The 23,517-nt window shown below is 43.6% G+C and overlaps 1 protein-coding gene across 3 annotated transcripts in view; it reads left to right on the plus strand.

Annotated features, from left to right (window-relative positions):
- MEIKIN (meiotic kinetochore factor) overlaps positions 1-23,517 on the plus strand; it is an 836,714-nt gene that overhangs the window by 496,249 nt on the left and 316,948 nt on the right. For 2 of the 3 annotated variants that reach the window (XM_078650674.1, XM_078650676.1), the window contains exon 6: positions 305-442. In XM_078650674.1, coding sequence (XP_078506800.1) covers positions 305-442 — 138 coding nt within the window. Of the gene's footprint in view, positions 1-304; positions 455-23,517 lie in introns of all 3 variants that reach the window. The other variant, XM_078650675.1, reaches the window with a different exon arrangement.

Below are 23,517 nucleotides of genomic sequence, written 5' to 3' on the forward strand. Positions count from 1 at the left end.
GTAATGGTAAAGACGTCTCCAGCAGAAGGCTTCAGCTTTCTGTAAGTGAGATGCTTCTTATTTTTTGTAAGCATGTTTTGCCTTTACGGAGGGGCTTAATTGATTTTTAAATAAATGTTTCATGACATTTGAACATGGCTATAAATATTCATGCTTATGAATTAAAAAAAGATGCCCATGACGAAGAACTAGGATTATAGGTAATTGATGTTCTCCTTGAAAACTAAGCACATCAGGAATGCTATAGTAATTGGACTTTTCTTTTTTGCTGTTCATTTATATCTCTTTGTGTTCCTTAATTTAGGTACATCTTCTCTGAAAACAGCCATAAACACAACTGTTTCACGGCGGCTTAAATGCAAAAATTCCACACTTTTGGATTCAAGCAATGCTGTTGACATCGATTTACTGCCACAGCTTTCCAACGTTTCAGAAATTATAGGTAATCGTGCCGGTCAGTTTCTTTTAAAATGTTCTTAACGCATTATTGGTACTGTAAGATTTACATTTAGAGCTGTTGAACATTGCCTTTCCTTATAATCTGACAATTTTCTGTGCCCATTTAATTCGCATTCCTGCCAACCGGTACTAGGAATGGGACCTTCTTTGTAACCTTCATTGTCGCCTTCATTGTCTGTTGGCCGCAAGCAGGTTCCCATTCTTTCATCCCTAACCACCTTGAAAGGTGACTCTGTGGCACGTTAATTGAAGCGTCTTACATCGCTGCATTTGCTGTCATCTAAACCACGTTGTCGTATCACTGCTTCTAAATATATTTGCTAGTCACCAATATTTCAGAATACTGCAAGTGAGCCTATCTGGCTTCTCCACAGAAATGTGATTGAGGAGGTAGCTGAGCATGAGTGGTTTCCTTCTAGTAAATGATGAGATGTCTTTGATGGCTCTTTTACTTGCATCTTCTCTCCTTTTCAATTTTTTAACATCTCTTAGATTTGTGTTACAAGTGTGCCAGTAACACCTTTCGATTATCATACTAAAAGGATTGTTTGGCTTTCCGGTCAACTTAGATACAAAAAAGTATTTCCTTCTAAGATTCTGAGACTTTGTGGTCCTGTCTACACCCACGAATGTATATTGTCAGTTTTGTTTAAAAAAGGTAGCATTTCATCTCAACCACTCAAGTGTGGTGATACAATTGGCTAAATGAAGGTATGGAAGGGACACGAATGAATGTTGTACTCTAAACCTGACACTTGCTGGTGGAAGGTGTGATAATGTATCAATGGGTGCACTTGTGTCAGAGCCACAAATTTATGCCACAGGATTTTGGGTTTGCACATATCATTTTTATTTGTTGAGATGGACGTTTTTAGGATTTTATTTATAGATGTATGTTTAAATGTTGTGTCCACGTTGTTTTTATACATATTTGTTTGGGAGGAGAGAATTGATACATTTGTCCTAAAGAAAGGTGGTATATGTCAGTTCAAATAACTTTATTTGATTCAGTTGAATCATAAAAGTTTACATACATTCATTAAACAATAAGATAGAAATACTTGAGACAATTTTGTGCAAAGGGGAAGAGGCTCATACCATTCTGCAACACATTTATACAAAATAAAAAAATATTAAAAACCCTTAATCTATAAACATGCGAGTTCCTTTTAGGACTCGTAGCGTTTCCTGATTAAAAAAACATTTCTGAGAAAGTTCAGCACAGCACTACATAGAGCAACAGTAGATAGCGACCGCAGATAATTAAAGCCCTCCTGATGAGAACGGGAACGAATTCCCTTTAAAATGGGCTTGATAAAACATGCCCTTAGGTCTTTATAAAGTGTGTAAAACAGTGCATTGTACTCTGATGGGCTAGATTATTACAAGGACAGGAGGTTAGCCTCTCGCACCAACCCGCCTGTTTGGGAAAAGCCACAAGAAAGTGCAGTGTGCAAAGACAAAGTCTAGTCATAAGGAAACGTGAATGAACATTCATGTAAAAGACAAGTAAAATGGCTGTTGGCTCAGAGGCTCATAATCTGAGATTCCATTGTCTTAATTGGAAATGCTTGATTCAGTTCGAAATGCGTTTTTAAAAACCTGTTTCATGTTTGAATGGATACCATCAGGGTTATCATAATAATTTTCCAGGCCTATTTTATAGAAAGTGTCCTTGACATAACGTAGCCAGGGGAGTGACATTGCGTTATCAAGGCTCATGCAGTCTCTAAGGATAATAGGTCCTCAGAAGTCCAGATTGTTCCCCATAACATCAGTGGGGCAATATTTATCCTATCTTTCCCGAAATCCAAACCTACCTCAGAGTGACAAAAAAGTGTAGGAGAGCTGCAGGGGATCATCAGTAATCTCTTTAAAAATGTGTTCTCTAAAATCTGTATCTGGGAACTTTTATGGTAACCCCATACTCCTGCACCAAAGGTGGCTACAGATAAGCATTTTAGTTTGTATAAAGTTATAATTTCAGTTACCGGCTTATGACCAAGCAAACCGCAAAAGCCCCTCAATTGTTCTGCTGGTTTGTTGAGACCACCAAAACGTGTTAACTGATTTTACACACACGACCCACAGTGCTTGGACAAATATAATATGTCATTGAACATATTCAACGATACACTATGAACGCTTAGTGGGAGTATAACTATTTTTGAATAATTGATTGGAGTTTTTTAAATACTTTACCTCCCCTTTGGGTTTTAAGCTATTTTGGTTACATTGTTTTTATTTATATGTGATGTTGATTGTATTATTTATGTTGGATATGAGAAGACACTGTTGGATTTCTTCATAACATTTTTATTTATTGTTTTATTAAATATTTTGATCCCATTTTGTATATGCGTTTTCATGAGGTCATGTGATAGTGTGGGGACTGGATGTAAGAAGGTTGTTTTGTGTTTTTTAAGATCTCGTTGTGCTTTGATTGTTCTTTGCTTTGAAGTGAGATCCTGCTTGTACACCATTAAATCATGCTTTCGGTCCCTGCTTGTATTCAGAGTTGAAACAAAAACTCCCATTAATAAACAAACCAGTCTTTCTGTTAATCGCAAAGCTCATGTCCCACCTTCACACTGCATGTTTGTGGCTAAAATGCTGGCTTTTGCAGCCACCATATATTTTCTTTGCCTACTAATATTTTATATCCTTGAAACTGTCCGGGTTCCTGGATCGGTCTGTCACATACACTATTTTATAGTTCAAATCTTTTATTGAGTTTCATTAAATCAATAAACAGTGCCAACAATAGACCTTGCGTGAGTCTGGGCTACAAAGGGCCCTGCTATAAGTAACTTACAAGCAAGTGTCATATAGACAAACCAACACCACCCACCTCCCTCTTTGCATTCATCATTGCGTTCAAATTCAGGGGGCCCCTGTCCTCATATATGTGTTCTAGTTTCCGGATTTGCTGGGAAAGGCGCTCCCTTTTCTTGCTCTGGAGTGTATTGTCCGCGGCGGATATCGCTATGAATTCGCCCTGTATGGCGGTTTTGAGTGCTTCCCACAGTGTTGTGTGGTTTGAGTGTTGTTGTGAGTATCTCTGTGTCCCCCGCAAGTGTGTGTTTGTCTTTAGTGCCAAAGAGGTAGTCTAGTCTGGCATATGTTTTGTGGGCATTAGAATAAAAGGAATATTCCTTGGCCTGGGGATGGGATGCCCTCCAGAGGTCCACCAGTCCTAATTCCTCATCTTGGTTAGACATGCTTTGGATAGTGCTCCCGGCTGTCCGTGTCGCTGCGCTGACCTGTTTGTCGCATTGCCAAACACTAGGTTGAGGGGTTAAGGTCCTCCCAAAAATATTTTACGTTGTCCGTGGCCATTGCCTCATACAGTGCCATATGAAGGAACCTCTCATGTCCCTTTTTTGGGGCGTAGATTGATCCCACGATCAATGCCTGTAGTGTAGTTCCTATATTCCCAATAGGCTCTGCGCATTGGAATAACACAAACAATAGTTTAGACGTAGGACTGAGGTCATCTAGGTCTCTACTGAATATGTTAGACTTAATTAGGTATGCCAGCTAGCTCAGAGGTCACTAGAAACTTTCTCGAATGAACAGGAAGGAGTTAACTTTCCTGATTAGACAAGAAGGGATTAGTTTCTGACAACCGCATAAACATGACAACTTTGCTCCCTCCAGAACAAGGAGTATATCTCCAGAGTTGTGTGAAAACAATAGACAGCTATTTCACTCAGTCAATCGTGCATACTTAGTTTCACCAGGAGTGCAGAGAAATAGAGAGACGGGCGTTTTCAATAAAAGGTGTTATTTATTGAGCAGTCCCTTTTCTCATGCAAAAGAAGTGAATTGCCACACTTGCAATACTTATCATGAAGTAAAGTGCGTACAGTAAAAGTAGTATTATGAAATAATATTGTAAAAGCATTGATATGGTTTCTGAGCCATATGATACTTAAAACGGAAAAAATATATACATACATAAAACCATTGACTAAACGTACTCAACTGGTGCTTCTAAGATACGCCTACCCCGGTGTACCTAACCTAAGCCTAATACGTGGGAAGGAGTAAGTAAGTTGCAGTTTAAGTTAAGTTAGGTTTTTGCCAAGAATCTGCATCAAGACCTCTCTAAGGATCTAATCAGCTCCGTACCTTGGTTTTAGAATGAAGGAGGTCTTGTATCTCTTTCTCAGGACTCGATCTCCCAGCAACCCGCAAGGGTGACTGGAAACACCGGAGCTGGATTTCTCGGCAGGAGAAAAGACAGCGTCTCTCTCAGTGCGTCAAATGGGAGGGTCGGCTTCCTTCGGCACTCGCATCAGCTGGGCGTCGGGCAAGTAGATAGCCGCTCTGCTCCAAACCACCATGTGTTTGCTTAAGGCAACGTTGGTATATTTATACCTGGAAGGTGCCGGGTTGGACATAAGACGTCACTAAGAACTTACAGTTCTTTCTGGACTCCAGGAGTTCTTGTGCACATCAAAACAAAAGCAGGGGGAATTCCCGGGCTGCTGGAGGCTTGGTTTGTTTAAAGAACGCGTTTCTAGGAGTCTATGGGAGTAGCCTTGCCATATTTGGACTGCATTGGCTATGACTAAATATGGACATGATTCTTATGCCTTTATAAGGATATGTTTTGTTATAATCACATAAGGGCATGAATCAGGAATATTTAATTAGGGTCCTAGATACATTCACAACACGCCTTGCCCCCCAATGTAAATCAATAGGTGAGAAGCTTTCTCCAATGGGCCTGGAGGACCATATTCTTTGGCAAATGGGTCCTAGAAATTGTAGAAAATGGGTATCCCTTACCTTACTACCGTTCCTGTCCCCTGATTTGCCCTGCCCATTCAGATCCTTGCAGGATTGCCGCCTTCTACTGTTACTCGTGTTTTCATATACAAATCGTGAAATTCCACAGGTGGTACTTAGGATTTGTAGCGGGCACGACTCACTCAGTTTGCAGTACAGCTTTATGGTTTAACATCTTCCCCATGGATCTTCACAGGGTGATGGCAGTAGTGCCCCCATCTCAAATTGTCAGGGAGTCAAGTCTTTCCTACCACGATGACTGACTCTTAAAAGTCAAGACTCCTGTGTTGAAGGTTTTCTCCTGTAGTCAGCAGTATCTCTTCTGCGCAGTCTTTCCAGAATGTTGCATTCAATAGTGATCCCATGTGATACTTTGGTGGACCTGACCTGGTGGGGTGTGGTGGAGAAGCTGTCCAGGGGAATGTCCTTCCAACCCCCTCCAGCTGTGACCACAGTATTGGCAGATGCCTCCAATCTAGGGTGGGGAGCACATCTCGAGGAACAGGAGATAACTGTGCTCTGGTTTCCAGAAGAGCAGAGGTTCCGAATTGAGGACAATTCACCTGGCACTCAAGTCATTTCTTCCTTTTGCAGTTGGTCATTGCAGATCTTGACGGATAATAGTGATGTGGTATGTCAGCAAGCAGGGGTAGGGTCTCAGGCTCCCTTTGGAGAACCTCTGAGGCTCTGGTCTTAGATACACAAGCACGGAATGTGGTTGGTGGCGTTTCATCTGGTGGGCTCTCTCAACAAAAGTGCAAAGGACCTGAGTCTTTATCTTGTCACCTGGTAGTGGTGTCTTCAACCAGAGGTTGTGGAGAGCATCGCTGATCAAGGGGGCATTCCTCACGTGGATCTCTTTTGATACTCTTTCTAGTTCACATTTCCTGAAGTTCTATGACCTTCAGCATCCGTGGAAGCAGCTTTGGGGGACTTGTTTTGGTTTAAGTGGAACTTTCCTCTGCACTGCAGTGTTTCCTTCCATACCCTTGATTCCTCAAGTTCTGGGGAAGATTCGCCAAGACTGGGCTCAAGTAATCTTAGTGGATTGAGTTTGAGACCAAGAGGGGTATGGTACGCAGACCTTCAACACTTCTTCCTGTGTCAGTCACTCCTCCTTCCTTTCATGGTGGATCTTCAGGAGTGATGTTCTTTAGATACTGTGAAAGCTAGCCAATGCCTCCCAGACCAACCACCCCTTTTCCAGTCCGCCCTTAGTTATTTTAAGGTCTGACCAACATGGTTTGTCCTCCTCTTTTTAGTATGCAACAGTGGGATTTGAACCTGGTTCTTACTGTTTTTTAATGGGAGCTCCATGTGCCCGCTCCCACCCCCCACACAGGCTCTTTTCCTTTCAAATATTTTTTCTGGTGGCCTTTACTGTGTGCTTGCAGCTCGCTAACATGTCTGGCTGGAGTGTCCAGCTGCCCTTCGCCTCTTTTTATCCTGACAAGTTAGTCCTCAGAACCAGAGCTAATCTATTTACATCTCTGTCAACCTTCACTTTACCATCCTTCTTTATCCTACCGCACCCTACAAAGGAGGAGGAGAGGCTGGATAGGCTAGATCAAAAAGAGTAGTGAGTTTTTATATTTACCTCATATAGGACCAGTGTTGATGGTCACCTCTTTGTAGGTTTTATAAGTAATAGAAAAGGGAAACCAGTGCAGAAAACAAATTTATCGAGGTGGATTATTTTGGGCATTAAGATATGATTTTCCATGGGAACAAAAAGAACAACCAGTGGGCATTCGGGCTCACTCTGTGAGAGCCGGGTCCTCAATATCTGCCTAGGGCAGGGCAGCCTCTGTGGGTGACATCTCCAAAGTGGCCACTTGGTGATTCCTCCACACCTTCACCAAGCACTGTTGTCCGGATTCAGAGGCGAAGCTGGATGGACATTTTGCTCAATCTGTGCTACAGGACATTCTGGTATAACCATCTAGTTAGGCCCTCCGCCTCTTAGGTGAGTATTGGTTGGGAATTGTATGTAACGCCCTTTCTGCACCATCACCCCAGATTTTCAGCTTTTTTGCTGGTCCCTATAATTTTGCTAACTATATAGGTTGCAGTTTTAATTTGCAAATTCATCCTCTCAAAATAACCCCTTTTGACAAATCTCAACCTTGCTTTTAAATATTTAAAAGTCACTCCTATGTCGGCCGAATCGCCCATAAGGCAGGGTGAATGGTATTTAAAAGTAGGTCATGTAGGATTTGAATGTTAAACATGTCCCTACAGTTTATAAAAATAAAAAAAACGTTTTCACTGTAGCAAGGCTAACTGTTCCATAGCAAACCACTGAATTACATTATTACATTTAATAATCATAAGTTTGGGTAGAAACAGCTAGATAAAAAGTAAGGAAAGCGGTTTTTTTTTTTTAGAAAGTTACGTTTTCCCTGCCTAAAACATCTACAGGCCCATTTGCCTTTGTTCTCCCACTTATGCCAACTAGTAATTAGCAGTTAAATGTGAGTGAATGGGTGTGAAATGCTTCCCAGGAGCAAACAGTAAGCCAACCTGAATGGATGAGATGACCCCTCTAAACCCGACCAAATAAGCCGGGTAGGGGTGTGAGCATCCCTTTTGACATTAGTGTCAGATCTTGCTGGAGTGTTATATCCTGTTTGACAGATCTGCTTGGGTTGTACATATAATACTTGAGGTTCACTTGAAAGGAATTGAAATAGGATGCCAAGACAATTCATGTGTATCCACTTTCTGGTTGATGAAAATCCTGCCTTGTTCTTGTGTGTCTGTGTTTATTGGGAGTACAAGGACTGTCCCAAACTTGATTTTAGTGTTAGATGTTGGTGGACACTGGTATTACCATAGTACTATCCACAAACGCACCCCCAGCCTTCAGAGCCCAAGTTTAATAAGACTTTCACCATCCTGAAAATACCCCGATTGGGGTAGGCTTGGTCTCAGGAACTTTGACCCCATTGGTTGTTTAGGGCTTGGCCAGGAGTCATTCCCACCCACTAGCTCATGCCAGGTATAATATAAATGTGGCATTACCAGCCATCCGCTTCAGAACACCCCTGGACCTGTGGAAGATCATAATAGGACTGAACCAGCTGTCTGAGACCTAAGAAGAACCTAGAAGGCTGCACCTACTGCTTTTTGTACCTAGAACAAATGCATCTATTAGAGGTCATTTCCTGCATCTGTCCAATTGACCAGTAGTAACTGGACTGGATACTGCGGTTTTACTTCTGCCTGACAAATTGTGAGTCCCAAAGTGCGTCCCCTAAGGTCCTGGAGGGCTTACAGTGGCCAACCTGCCTTTACACATTTTCTTATGCCTCAGGACTATCAGACCACCTAGAGTCTTTGAAGTACATTGTGGAAAATTTTCTGACCACCAACATCAGCCTCTTTGCTATTTGTGACAAGCGGCTCCACACTGTTCACCAACTCTAGCAGCTCCGCAGCCAGTACCATCTCAAAACAGCACTCTGGCAGCGCTAGTCCTGCCAGTCAATGCTCTGCAGCAAATACCGGAGTATTTACCTCTTGCTGAGCCAACAGCCGTATCGTAATTGTCATGGATACTTCTACCGTCAGATATCTCTCCACTTGAATTTTCCAGGCAATAGACTGGATCTGTGAACCTCAGACCTAGCTCTCCATTGCGGGTAAGGGCACTGGCTGCATCTTGATGCAACAGGTAGAGTCATGGAGATGTCAAGTCGGGCCATGTAGTGCTCTCTCTGGTGCCTTACATTAGTTCCCTTTACTTTGCGCCTTCAGACGCAGATCCACAGCTTCTCTGCACAGGTTTGAGGTGAAAATTCTGCAAATTCCCTTGCCACAAAGTGCAGGATATGTTCCCCATCGATAAAATCGGGGTTTAAGTCCTGTCACAACTGTGATGGCAATATGTTGAATACAAACTCACAAAACAAAACGGTTGTCCTAGATGCCTTGGTTCTAGGCAGGAATCTCAATCATGCGACAAATGCCTTAGTATGAACTCTTAAGGCAATCAAAGAAAGGAAGGCCAAACTCTTTTTTTACCCACGTCCAGGATGATCCTCAAGTTCGGCAGCAGTTGAAACGAAGATCCATTATTACTGCCACCACTTTGTCTGCGTCCAAGTCCTCCATAATTTAAGGAGGTGAACATAAGAAGAGGAAGCATTCAGATTCACTAATGGGACGAGCAAGGTGTAAGTCACCACCACGCTTTTTCCCCCAACTCCATCTTTACCTGAGCCAGAACTTGTTGCGATTATTGCTCTTCAGGAAACTCCTATGCCGTTTCTGCCTCTTCTGCCAATGTCCTTTGTTGTACTGGGGCTGAACTACCCTGAGTTACTGGCACTGGGGTCAGACCCAGCCCTATTCCCCACCAATAGAAATATTTTGTTAGCTTATGTTCTCCCTGATACACCACTAGGTTTTCCCTTGGTGCTAAATGTCCCTTTCGTCCTGCTGGGCCATCTCCTTGCACTATAGGTCATCTTTACCACACCGGGACCTTCACCTCTACCTCTTTGCCGCCTCAGGATGTTCTCCTGGCCACAATCATGAGTTTGCAGTGCATGAGGAGACTGGGAGACTGCTAAAGGCGGAGGAGGATTGCTGGAAGGGTCGTGCTAGTGCCCATTACCATTGCTGGCACACCATTCATTAAATATGTGGCAGAACCTCAGATTCCCTGCAGATGCAGGGGCACCAGGACATACAAGAAGCTGCCAACTATATAGCGCTGCAGAATGCCAGTCAATAGGTAGATTTATCCATCTCCTGGATCGGCTCCATGCAGTTAGACATCTGGCAGCCAAGATGCTGGAGACACGCCACTCCCTTCTGCGAATCCCGATCCCAACATCTTCGCGAAGGTTCCTCAGTTCATTGTTACTTCTGCTGAAATGGTACCATTTAAGGAGGCCCATCTAGAAGCTGTGAAGGATATCTAGCCAAAACATGCATCAGCAGTGAACTGAACAGTGGCTAGGCATTATAAGCTACCATCGGGGATCCTAGCATTTATTTCTGTCCACCATCTGCTGGAGAGTCTTGTGATACAGGCTTCCTCCACCAAACTCAACCTGAGACTTTCTACCCATCCCCTGGGCAGGAAGTCTAAAAATCTGGAAGAAAGTGTTAATAGCAGGCAGCTTAGCAATGCGTTTGTTCAGTGCCACCTGCCTCCTTAGTTGTTATACCCATGCTTTGAGGGATATGAGACTAATGATTGTTCTAAACCTTCCTCACCACCTGAAGGATCTTTTTGCGGAGATTGCAACGGTCAGAATGCATTGCGGCTTATTAAAGCTGGTCTGAACACAACACATTTAGGAGCCAGAGCAATGGGTTCATCTATATCCCTGCTCTTACACAACAGGCTGAGATCTACTAACGTGATAAAGACATCTAGCTGCAGATTCTGTACCTTAGAATTTTCCCCAGGTGTCCAACTGGACCCAGAAATGACTTTTGCACAGTACCCCTGCCTGCCGGTTGGTGGCATTGTTCAGCTCCTAAGTGGCGTTGTCTGCGCCAGAAGTGATGTGCATGGTGCCTATGTAGGCGCCACCCAGTGCGCTTACATCAGTTCTTTACTTTCTGCACCAGGCAGCGCAGATCCGTAGAGATCTAACGCTAGTCATGAGCCCTATTCTTATGGGCTAGGACTTTAGGAGTAATGGGAGGGGCCACTGGACCATGAGGAAAACTAGCCCCTAGACCCCAACATGGACTGATGAGAGGTATTGGTGAATGCCAGTGGACTGGGCACCCTCTCCAGATACTGGCATGCTCTTTCCTCCTACCGTGGCTACAATGGAGGGTGCATCTTTTGCTGTGGTGGTGAGTAGGGCGGCCGAGGACCTAGACCTTAGCCTGCCCTCAGTAGCAGTTAAAACTAACGTCTTCAGCCAGGAGTGACCCTCTCGGAACCGCTGCTATCTTTTAATCAGGCCCTTAAAGATGTCCTGCTTGGGACCTGGTCCAAGCCCAGGACAGACTCCTGTGAACAGGACAATTGCCCACTATCATCGCCCAACCCCAGGGGATCCAAATTTCCTCTTGCAACACTGTACCCTGGACAGCTTGGTGGTCCAAGACTCCACTTCCTGTGTAAACCCTTGCCCATTTCCTACCACCTCTTCGGATAGGGAATTCAAGAGACTGGACACCTTCCGCAAGGAAATGTTTTCTTAAACCAGCCTCGCACTGCAGTCTGTGAACACCATGTGCCTTTTGCACCGTTACTCCTATGCACTGTGGGAGTCAGTTGCACAGATGATGCTACAGTCCCGGGGGAGGCCTGGGCCATACTCTTCCAAGCTATGGCAGACAGGAGAGATGCATCCAAGTTCACAATCAGATGTGGGTTGGATACGATCAACTTCCTAGGCAGATCGGTTTCTTCATCGGTGGCCTTACAATGCCACGCCTGACTGAGAACGATTGGCTTTTCAGGGGATGTCCAAGCCTCGCTTATGTAAATGCCCTTAGGGGCTCCAGTCTCTTTAGAGACAAGACAGACTCAGCGCTGGTGCTCTTCAAGGATAGCAGAGCTCCGGCCAGGTCCTTGCGCCTTTCCATGCCCCCCTCCCAACCCTAGTTTACCATTTGCTACTTTCATGACCACAAAAGGGGCTTCTATCTTTGCCTGCCACCACTGCACATAAGCTTCCCATCCTTTGCGTGGGTGCAGTACCCCCAGACCTTGTGGGCCGGGCTGCCAGTGGTCGGGCCCTCTTCCCCCCATTTCCAAACCTCTTTAGTTAGTCCTCCAACCATCGATCGATAACAGCAGACCGTTGGGAATTCTCGATTGTCGGAAGGTGCTACTCCCTCTACTTCGTGACTACCATCCACCCACTTGTAACTTGCAATAGAGTTCTAGCTCACCTTACTCCGACAGAAAGTGGCGCTCTCTTGACCAAGGGAGAAGTTGTGGACGTCAGAAGTAGGTTGTGGTTGTTATTCTTACTACTTTCTGGTGCCCAAAAACGACGGAGGCATTTGTTCTATCTTAGACCTGGGCCCTCTCAATTGTTTCCTCAAAAATGAGAGATTCAGAATGCTCAGGCTCGCTTAAGTCCTGTCTGCCCTGGACCCGGGAGACTAGATGGTAGAGTTGGACTTGCAGGACACATATTTTCACATCCTCATCCTGCCTTCCCACAGACGTTACCTTCAGTTCAAGGTAGGACACAAGTACTTTCAGTTTTCTAAGGCTACTTTTTGCCTTAGCAGCGCCCCTCGAGTGTTCACCAAGGAGATGGCTGTGGTTGCAACTCATCTGTGGATATCAGATAATGTGTGCAGAGAGACAGGTTGACCTTTCTGCTCCACTCTCTCAACTCCTTCTCTTTAATCTTTCTCTTAACTAGAAGGACTCTGCTCTGAGCACCTAAAAGGGCTACCTTTCTGCCACATCTGCTGTCTGCAGTTGCCAGATCAGTCATCCCTGTTCAAATCCCTTGTTGTACATAGGTGTTTGAAAGGTCTTCAACAAGTTTCAACGTTCACCCTTCATCATGCCTCAGTGGGACCTTAATCTAGTACTCACCTTTCTTTCTTTTTTTCTTTTTATAAATTTTTTATTGGGAAACATGGCATGTAAACCAATCATAAAAAACAAAAACACAAGAAAAAAAACAACCTTAAAATTCCATACATGTCATGTATCCACAATTTTCCCAAATTGTATCCCCTTCCCACCCACCCCACCCCAGAGGGTCCGGTCAGGGAACAGGGGAAGTAACCGAAAAGAAAAAAAAAACAGTGTTACATGTATAGCCCATAAAGACAAGAAAAAATTATATGAATCTTGGAGTAAAACAGAAACCATAATGGAGAGCTAGGAGTCTTGTTGCTCTGAATTAATCCAGTTCCTTAGAGCTCTCCCTCTCTTCTAGCCCTAAGCCCTCTCCTTTTATATACAGATTTGTCCCATTTATAAATATATAGGAATTTACTAAACCAAACATGAATCGTTGGTGGTACAGGATCTAACCATACTGTCGCCAAACATAATCTCCACACTGTCATGGCTGCAAATAAAAGCTTGCGTTCTGATCCTGACATATTTTGTTCAGACACCCCTAACATTATTAACCTAGAAGACCTTACAACTGTAAAACCCAGAATTTGACTGAGGCGTTGTTCCATTTTACACAGCAATTGAATTAGAGAGGGGCAGGAGGCAAACATGTGTATACTGTCTGCAGCTAATTCCCCACAACGGGAACAATTACTACCTACATTCCCTCCCCATTTATGAATACGAGACGGTGTTATATACAAGTTAAACCAGGTTTTGTAGCATTGGAACTGCAGGTTAGCGGAGGTAAAGACGGATGAACTAAAAAAAAGTGAATCCTCACAGGCCCCTTGACTAGCTTGGAGCCCTCTCTCCCAATAAGTAAAGTGCTTAATCAAATCATCTGGTCTCCTATTTCTCAATAGTTTATATATAGAAGAAATAGTTGATTGATTCCCATTAATAGCTTCTACCAATGGAATACGCTCCCAAGAGATAGACCTTTTAGAAAAAAAATCTCTAACCTGTAAATATTTAAAGAACTGTCTATGTCCTAGTTCATATTTAACTTTAATCGCTTCAAAAGACAAGTCTCTCATCCTTCATTATATCCCTAACCCCAGTGATCCCCTTAGCTAACCATTCATTGAAATAGGCATCCTTAAAAATTTCAGGAAAAAGAGGGGTCATGGAAAACGGTGTATATACATGCAACCGCCCAATGCCAAACATTTTTCGAACCGACGTCCAAACTTTAAATGCTGCAAGAAGAGTTTTAAACCTAACCCTTTTAAAATATCTATATGCCTAAATAAAAACCCCGTGCCTCCTCCCCCAGAATTAAATGATAAATCGAGACATCAAAACAGTCTAGAGAGCCAAAATCTAACATCGGTGCTATATGTCGAAGTGTTATGGACCAATAATACATCTGAAAATTGGGTACTGCCCAGCCTCCCCTTTCTCTGGATAATGTCATAAATTTCAAAGCTCGTCTGGGGCGTTTACCAGCCCAGAGAAACCATGAGATTATCTGATCTAATTTTTTAAACCAAATAGGATTGATCAATACAGGAATGGCTCTAAGACAGTATAGAATCTTTGGTAAGAAGGACATTTTCACCACATTACATCTACCCATTAAAGTTAAGGGTAGATTATTGATCTGCCGAGCATCTAAATCTAGTTTTTTCACTAGTGGTTTAAGATTAATTTCAACAATCTGGTAAATTTCTGAGGTAATCTCTATCCCCAAATATTTTGCATTGTTAATAAAGTAGTACTCGCCTTTCTAATGTGCCACTGGACAGCTGTACTCTCAGGCTCCTTACCATTAAGGCGTCCTTCCTCGTGGCGATCACATCTGCCTGGAGGTCAGTGAGCTTCAGGCTTTGTCATCTAAGCCTCCATACATGAACATCTTCCCAGGCAAGTTGGTTCTTTGCAATAGAGCCTCCTTCCTGCTGAAAGTTATCCTACTCTTTCATGCAGGCCAGTCCGTCACCCTGCCTACATTTTACACAACATCCCTCTAAAGAGGAGCGACTCCTCCAACTGGACCCAAAAAGAGCTTTGTCATTCTACCTGGATCGCACAAAAGAGTTCTGGTTGGACGATCAACTCTTTGTGGGGTATGTCGGAGCAAACAAGGGAAAGGCTGTGCAGGAATTGACCATCTCCTCACTGATCGTGCTGTACATTATAATCTGATACTCATTTGCCAAGAAGTCATCTCTTTAGGGCTTTTTTGCTCATTCCACCAGAGCCAAGGCTGCAACCACTGCCTTAGCACGCAGAGTCCTGGACATCTGCCAGGCAGCAAAATGAGCCTCTCTGCACATGTTAACGAAACAGTACTGCCTGTTCAGTCAGATCCGTTGGGCTGGCCACTTTTCGGTCCTAGAGGACTTTTTGGTGTAAAATTGTTTCCCAGACCCACCTCCTGGAAGGTATTACTTAGGTATCAATTCTAAGGTAAGGAATCTGCAGCTAGATGTCTCTATCAGATGAACAAGTTACTTACCTTCGGTAACCCTTTATCTGGTAGAGACTGTATCTACCTGCAGATTCCTTATCATCCTTCCTGCTCTGCGAACAGATGGTGAGTGTTGAGGCTTTCCCTTTTCAGGGCCCTAATAAGCCACACAGGTGGGGAATTGTTCCTCGTGGCTCCGTGTTACTGGCGTGGAAAGTCATTAAAAGAAACATGTCAACACGCTGTCTTGGCACCTATATTTTCACCGCGCATGACACTTCTGGCATGAATGATGCCACAAGGAGCCAAACGACGCCACCTACCAGCACGCAGGAGTACTGTTTATAAAAGATTTCCAGATCTAGTCTGATGCCTGGGGATATTTCTAAGGTAAGGAATCTGCAGCTAGATAGTTTCTACCAGATAAGGCATTACTGAAGAAAAATTGCTTGTTTGTTTCTGCCATGCTCCTCTTCCTCCTTCTCCCACCACCACTCATAACTAATTGGGAGTGAATGCCTTCAAAACCTAAAGCTTTCACCAAGGTGATACCGGTGGTCATGGCCCATCTCAGAAGTCAGACATCCCTGTTCCCATACCTCAACATTGTGCTGCTCAAAGCTGGGTCACTGCTATTGATTTCATATAACTTGCAGGCAATAATATCCCTGTTGTTCGATTTGGGTTTTTACATCAACCAGCCCAAGACTATTACATCCCTTTCAGTGCCTCCTGTATGTAGGGAAAGCAATGGATACAATTTCACTTTAAGCAATCCCTCCTCTACAGAGGATACAAGACTTTCTGGATACGATTCCATTATTTTGATGGAAGCTTACGTTTCAGAGATTATGGTTATTCCCCTCTTGGTCTGCTGGTGTCCTGAATTATCCTGGTCACGCACACATGTGGGCACATGAGGGCTCAGCAGGAAGTAATACCAGCTCAGAAAAGAACTGACAAACTATTGTGATCTTCAGAGATACTGCTCTGGACTTTTACTGGTGTTTGGCAAAGAAGGACATCCAGCTGGAAACCTGATGGTGATGTATGCATCTACCCTTGGGTGGGGTGCTCGTCTGGGGTAATTAGAAATGGGAGGCTTCTTATCTCCAGAGGAACAGGTACTTTTTATCAACCTGCTTGAATGGAGGGTAATCTAGCTTGCACTCAAGGCCGTTCACTTTTTGTTTGTGGCCAGTCTGACCAGATCTGGATTCACAGTACAACAGTTTTTCATATATCAACTAACTGGGTGGAATTTGGGTAACCTTCTGCGTTGGGAACCATTGAGGCTCTGCACATGGACCCATTGGCATAGAAAGAGAATAGTCGTCAACCATCTTGCTGGCTCTCTGACACCAGAGCCAACAGCCTCAGTCCGCATCATTTTGCCAACCTCGAATGGTGTATCCCTCCAGAGGTCGTTCTAGACATCTTTGTCTAGTGGGAAACACCTCAGGCGAACCTCATTGCTGTTCATGACAGTGCCCAGTACTCGATGTTCTGTGCTCTCCGCTATGCATGCATGAAGCCATGGTGGACACCTTTGGTTGAAGTGGAATTTACCACTTCACTACGTTTCCTCCTATTCTCTTGATTACTTGGGTTGCCCAAGCCATATTCCTTTCTCCTGACTGGCTGAGAATGGTATGGCATACATTGTTGCAGCATCTCTCCCTGTGTCTCCGCCCAGTCAGATCTCCTCTTCCATTCTGAGAAGCAGGTTCTGCCCCCCACTAGCCTTCAGAACGTACACATTCATGCCAGGGGATTGAGATAGGTCACCTAAACTCTTTCCAAGTCCAGTCGGAGGTGGACGACGTGATCCTTTTTTTGTGCTGAACAACATGTGGGTCCCTTGAAGGCTTGTCTGTTTGAAATTTTCCAATGTGTGCTCGCTGTGCCAGTAGGGTTGTGCAGTGAGCACTGTCAAGGAGTACATTTCAGCCTTGTCAGCATTTCTGTGCCTTCCCAATCGGCCTTCCTTTTTTAGGTTGCCTGTAGTGATGAGATCCTGTTGAATGTTTCGTCTCATTCCCTTTGCACGCCCCACTGAGATTTGAACTTGATTTTGACTTTTTGATGGGTGGTACTTTTGAGCCCCTCTAGTGTCCGCTGCATTTATTAACTCTCAAGACTGTTTCTCTGGTGATCATTACTTTGGCAAAGCACATCTGTGAATCACAGGCGCTGAGCATTCGCCTGCCGTTCTCATGCTTCGTCCTGGACAAGGCTTTCCTCCGAATTAAGGTGGCTTTCTTACTCAAAGTGGTGAGTCCCTTGCAACTGGGGGAGCAATTGTTTTGGCTGTACCCCAGGTGTATGGTTAGCTTTTATATTGGCCCACCATAGAGATAAGGTCTCACAACCACTGCTTCATTGGGTCCATGCAAGGAGTGCAAGGTATTCCTGAAGCGTACTTTGTCGTGCTGGATATTATTGTGCATCCGATGTGTCACACCATTGAATCTGGTCCTAATCTTCCACCGCATCCTAGGGCAGATGAGTCCCATTAACTGGGATTTGCAGAATGGTGAGATGGGATCCTTTCACCAAATATAATTGTTTGGATTTAGACTTCAGGAGAGATGACCCATTCATATGCTCGGTCCTCGAAGATTTCTTTATCTGGCCATTCCTTCAGACACTCGAACGAGTATCCTTACTGCATGGGAATCTATTCCAAAGGTGAGGGCTCTGCAGGTAGAAGTTTCCATGAGAAGAAAAAGTTACTATTGGTAAGAATCTCACTAGTGGATACTCTGCCTACTTTCAGATTCCCCACCAATCCACCCACCTTGCTGTTCTGGAGGATGGTCATAGGCCCGATTAGTAAGGTTCAAAATCAGGTTGTTGCTCCTCACTACCATAATTCTTGGCATCTTTCCTCGTTTCCACCTCTAGGGACACTGATAAAGCAAGCATTGGCAAAAACAAATAGGTCTCGCCTATGCAAGAGCTGTTTGCTTTTGGCAATGTATTTTAGCTATGTTGTAAACAAAATGCCATGAAGAGACAATTGCATGCCCTGTTTATGCAAGACCTAAAAAGGATGAAAACAGAAAATAAGATGTAGAACAATCTAGAAAATAGTATGTTATAATTTGAACTCCCCAAGAACCAAGTGCAAATATAAAATGTCAGGCAATGAGAAGCCCACCTAAAGAAATAATAAAGATGGATCGTCTTCTCCTCCTCCGCTCCCCAGGAGAGGCCTCCAGATTGAAGAAATAGAGGGCAAACATATATGCTGATTACAAGTAAGTTATTTAGAAAGAATAAACATGGAACATAACAGAGGGACAAGCAGTTTCCTCATGCATGCGCTCTCCTATGAAAAACCCTAGCACATCACTCTACCCTGTGGCGTCCCTTTGCAGCCGAACAGAAATCATTGACCAAAGCACTGCATCATTAAAAGGTCTATCCATGTGACCTGTGCATATCAACAGGATGTCATGGCCACAAAGCTTGGTAGAAAATATGAAAACTGTCTCTAGGCCGTGTGACAGAAGAACAAAAGGAAGGAGTCCGGCCAGTGCACAAATTCACTGCAGCCTTACACCCTTACCCAACACAATGGGAGAGTCCAGTCGGCTTGTGTCCCATTCACTTCTAAAGATATGACTGTATTGACTACCTCACACCCAGATCTCCACAAGGACTTGGACTCATAGACATTTGTAAAATACAAAAAAAGGAGAGATGCCATGGTCTTCATATGTTGGGCTAATTAGTGCTAATTTCTATCACTCCTTGCCCCCGTGTTTGGGCTTTCTCTAAGCCTGGGAAAGCTTAACACCAAAAGGAAGAGAAGCCCTGTGCCCATGGCTCTGAAGTCATTGATGAGGACTTCCTCCACAAGCCCTAAAATGAAAACCATACTTTTAAATAAGTAACTCAAAATGCCCTGCCAGAGACTGTGGAGGTCCTGGCTACTGTTATGTGCTCACTGTGCCTCACAGCTTGTGGTGTGAGCATAATGTGTGTAGTGTTCCCACATGCCATGGGTTTGAGCTGTTCACAGCATGTGAAGTGTGCTTGCAGTGTGTGATATGTGCTACAGCATGCATTGTGCTCAGTGTATGCAGTATTCTCACATGCGGTGTGTTCAGAGTACTCGATTGGGAAAAGGAGCAACATGAACGGGGATATGGGAATCCCTGAAAACACAAGCACTCATGTGGAGTGCTTGAAAATGAATGAAAAAGTAGCTCCATAACCGAGAGCTGTGCAAGGACACAAGTACTTAGTTCATGCTCCTAGGGATGGACAAACTCAAGAGTCAATATGATGCATGCTTGCTGTGCCAAATGGAAAAAAAGCAAATGCGATCCACGCTGAAGCTAACCTATGGTAAGCCTATGAATGGGTTGCAGCTCACTAACTGTAAACAAAATGTCTTCAAGAGAAATTACGTGCTGTCTATGCGAGACCTAAAAATAGATTGATAACTGAGTTTAGGGTGCTGTATAACTCCAATGACGTCACCTCAACTTCTGCCATCGAGATGAACCAACTCTCCTTCCAGGCAATAGAGAGCCAATTCAAATGTTTCCGGTTCCAATCTAGCATCTAGACTACTCAAGAGGTGAGGAATCTGCAGGTAGGTAGGGTATCCACCTGAAAGATTATATTAAAAAAGCAACTAACATTTTCTTCTCGCCCCAGAAGTAATGGGGGATCTACAGCATCCTGACTGACATTGCAGAGTAGAGTTGGAATGACAGTGGTGGTTATGGTGATAATCATATCAGTGTCCTTGATGAGGCAGTGACTGAGTTCAATGAGTAAGTAATGAATAATGGAGCAAGCTAGATTCTTGCCTAGAGTTATACCTCCTTATGATATTCATAATTTTCAGTTTTTTATAGACCGTCTTTAAAAAAAAAAGTGTCAAAAATTAAGTCTACTTACTTGTACAGTGGATATCAAGACTTTTATTATCGACTTCAAAAACAAGTAATGAAACTCAGTCAGTCATTTCATTTTGATACTCATCCTCTTGTGATAGCACTTAATTGCATGAAAAATCCAATAACAGGCATACAACTTCGATTGATGGAGAAAAAGCGCAATGCAACAGAATCTGCTCAAGCTTGCCTTCTCTACCAAGTCAAAATAAAATCTGCCACTTCAGTAGCTACCAAGAGACAATTTTGTTCTCCCTCATTGCCCTATTTGGTACTATCAGACAAGGAAAACCGCTGCCTGGACACCATGAATAAAAGGGTAAGAGCCTTTGCTTTAATTGCATTCAAGATTTTGAAGCATGCTACGGTAGGGAACTATGGCACTGTATTGAATCTTTCCTAGATAAATTGTGTAAAGGCTGCAAAAACAACAGGCCAGACCTTTCGTCTTTGAATATGAACTAGTTTTACCTGCATGAATAGGTGGTTTCTTAGAAGCCTCAAATAAACTTTTCAGGCAGATGGCAACAGTGTGTCTCCAGTCACTTCCAAAGACCACCTCTAAAACTAAAGCAAGCTGGTCTAGCTGATAATAGCTCCCAGGTTAAGTTAAGACATTTGGTAATCAGGCCTGTGGGCCCTGCCAGTGAATGCCCTGCTTCAGTTCAAGGGGATTCTTATCTGCTAAATAGACATTACGGTCCAGTACTGTTCTTCAGTTCACTACACCGAACTGCATGAGAATGTGGCTCCCTCAACATCCCTTCTGAATGTCAAACCATCCTAACAGTGGTGGAAGCAGCTTCAACAACCAAGACTTACTCCTACAAATGGAAAATTGCATTTTGACATATCACTCAACATAGTCACTAACTCCAGTAACACCATCTCTCTTTCTCCACAATAAAGGTGAAAAGGTCTGAGAGGTGTATTTCAAGCATTTACATAAATAGCAAAACACTGACCAGTCTGGGAGCTAAATACCATTGTAGGGATGCTCATGAAAAGCTATTTTGAGATCAATCGAAGACCTGCTCAACAAAGTCATGGAAATTACCTCTTTATTAGCCATCATATCAGCCAGGAGAGGGGGTAAATGCTTGCATTCGCTATTCAGTTTTGATATCTTAATTCCATTAGGTTGAGATCCATGCTCGCAACAAACTCTTGTTTAATGCCAAAAGTACTGCCGTCATATTTAAACCAAAATATGTATCTTCCATTCTTTTTCCTAGAGTCAGAAACCCTGGTTTAGAGGGCCCTGCACCTCTTGGATTTAAATAACTGCTTAAAATTCTACACTGGTAGGGAAAAGACTTTTAGGAAATCAGATCAGCTATTTGTGTCATTCTATAACATTAACAAAAGCGCAGCCTTATTTAAGCAAGGCATAGCCTATTGGATTTCATCAAGCAACACTTTCTACCATCGAAAGACCAGCAGAAGCAATGTACATGTTCACTCCAGATGCTGGTCTGCCATACCTGCACTCTGTGCTGGAGTACCATTTGCCGACATCTGTAAGGCAACAACTTGTTCTTCAGTGCACACCTTTGCAAAACATTACTGCCTTGTCATCCAGAAGACATCTGAGAGAGAAGTAGGATATGCTGCACTGTATAATCATTATAAAAGTGTGCAAATCTATAAAAAAATCAGTCTGAGATGGAAAACTTAATTTTACCTGCAACTACAGTTCTCAGCGTTGGTATTTTTCATTGGAATGGTATTTTTAATCAATTTACTTGCAACCCCCACTTCCCCGGTAATGAGGCTTTTTTTAATGCACAATATGTTGACAGGCTGCAAAAGTCCTAGCAGCCAAGCCTCAGTTCATAGTTGGAACTCTGAGTCTTTAAATGTCATTGGCTAGAGTTTAGTTCAGGTCTTATAATGAGGTGTGTGCATGTCATGTGTATATTTATGCGTGTGTGTGTTTCTGGCTGTTTCAATGGTATTTGAGTGTCTGTGGGCGATGGCTGGAAATATTCAAGCATCTAACTCTAAAAAAAAAATGCAAACGTTGGAGAACTGTTGCTAAAGGTAATTTGTTTTGCCACTGCTAGAATGGGCAAATAATGGAGCAAAAGACTTTGCCCCAGTATTGGAACTTTCATAGATTCCCATAGCTTGTATCATTCCCCGTCGTCAGAACGTCAGAAGATGAAGTCACGGAAAGAAGTAATTTCAAGTGACAGTGAAGATTCCTCCTCAGCAACATATTTTAGGAGGTCTAAAAAGAGTGGTAGGTCTTCCCCTTCCACTTCAACTCAGCCTCCTGCTAAGGCCTCTCAAAAGACCTCTGATAGGTCTAGCAAGCCCAGTCCTAAGAAATCTCCTCACCGAGGTGTAAAGGAGAGGAAGGGACTTGTTCCTGAGGTACTTCCATCTCAGGTGATTCTTGGACCTTCTATTGCCTCTCCACCAACTGAAAAGGCTAAACTTTTCAAGAAACCTACATCTGTCAACGACGATAATTCTAGGTACGACGACAACTAAAAGCCACCAGACGTCTACTTCGGCTCAGTTGACTGTCCTGTTGTCGAGAGCTTCGCTGCCGACCGCTTCGATGACGACTTGGTCGACAGTGGCGTTGACGATGCTAACGACGGTGCCGACGGTGATGACGACAGCTATGATGGTGCTGATGTTGAGCTCGTCGACGATCAGTCCACTGTCGACGATGCATTATACAATGATGATTCCTTTGACAACGACGTCCTTGACGACTCCGTCGACGGTGCCGAAAGTCAAAATCTCTATTAAAAGACACCAAATAACACCAGAAATGACATCACCGCGGAGGGTAACACCATTACCTACTGCATTACTTTTGGGTGACGAATACTCAGATGAGGATGATAGTCCTTATGGAGATGCGTACAGCCCTTCTCAGCTCTAGGTGAAATACCAGGACTCAGATTCTGGTGACTATTACTTGGAACAACGGCAACTTCATCCTCGGGATCGGCCTCAAGAACAGTCACATCAAGACATGGTGGCCATGCCTTCTTCCCGTATAAATGACTTGCAGATTATGTTAGAGGATTATAGGAGGAGATTTCCATCTCAAGCCTCCGAGTCCATTCAACCACCTTCACTGCCACCACCACCGCCGCCTCCATCTACGTCTACGGCTCAGCTGCTAGAACCAGAACCTTTGCAGGAATGAGGGGATCTCATTTCAGGACAGGATGATGATTCCTCAGGTGATGAACAGAATGTTGACAATGTCCTGAATCCGGATAGAGAATTGGACGATTATATAATTCCGGATCATGCTTCCCCTTTACCGGATCCTGTTGATTCGCCTCCAGCAGACAGCTGAGGTTTCCATAATCTTATGGAGAGAGCTTCAA

This window comes from Lissotriton helveticus, chromosome 7, assembly GCF_964261635.1.
Source record: "Lissotriton helveticus chromosome 7, aLisHel1.1, whole genome shotgun sequence".
NCBI lineage: Eukaryota > Metazoa > Chordata > Amphibia > Caudata > Salamandridae > Lissotriton > Lissotriton helveticus.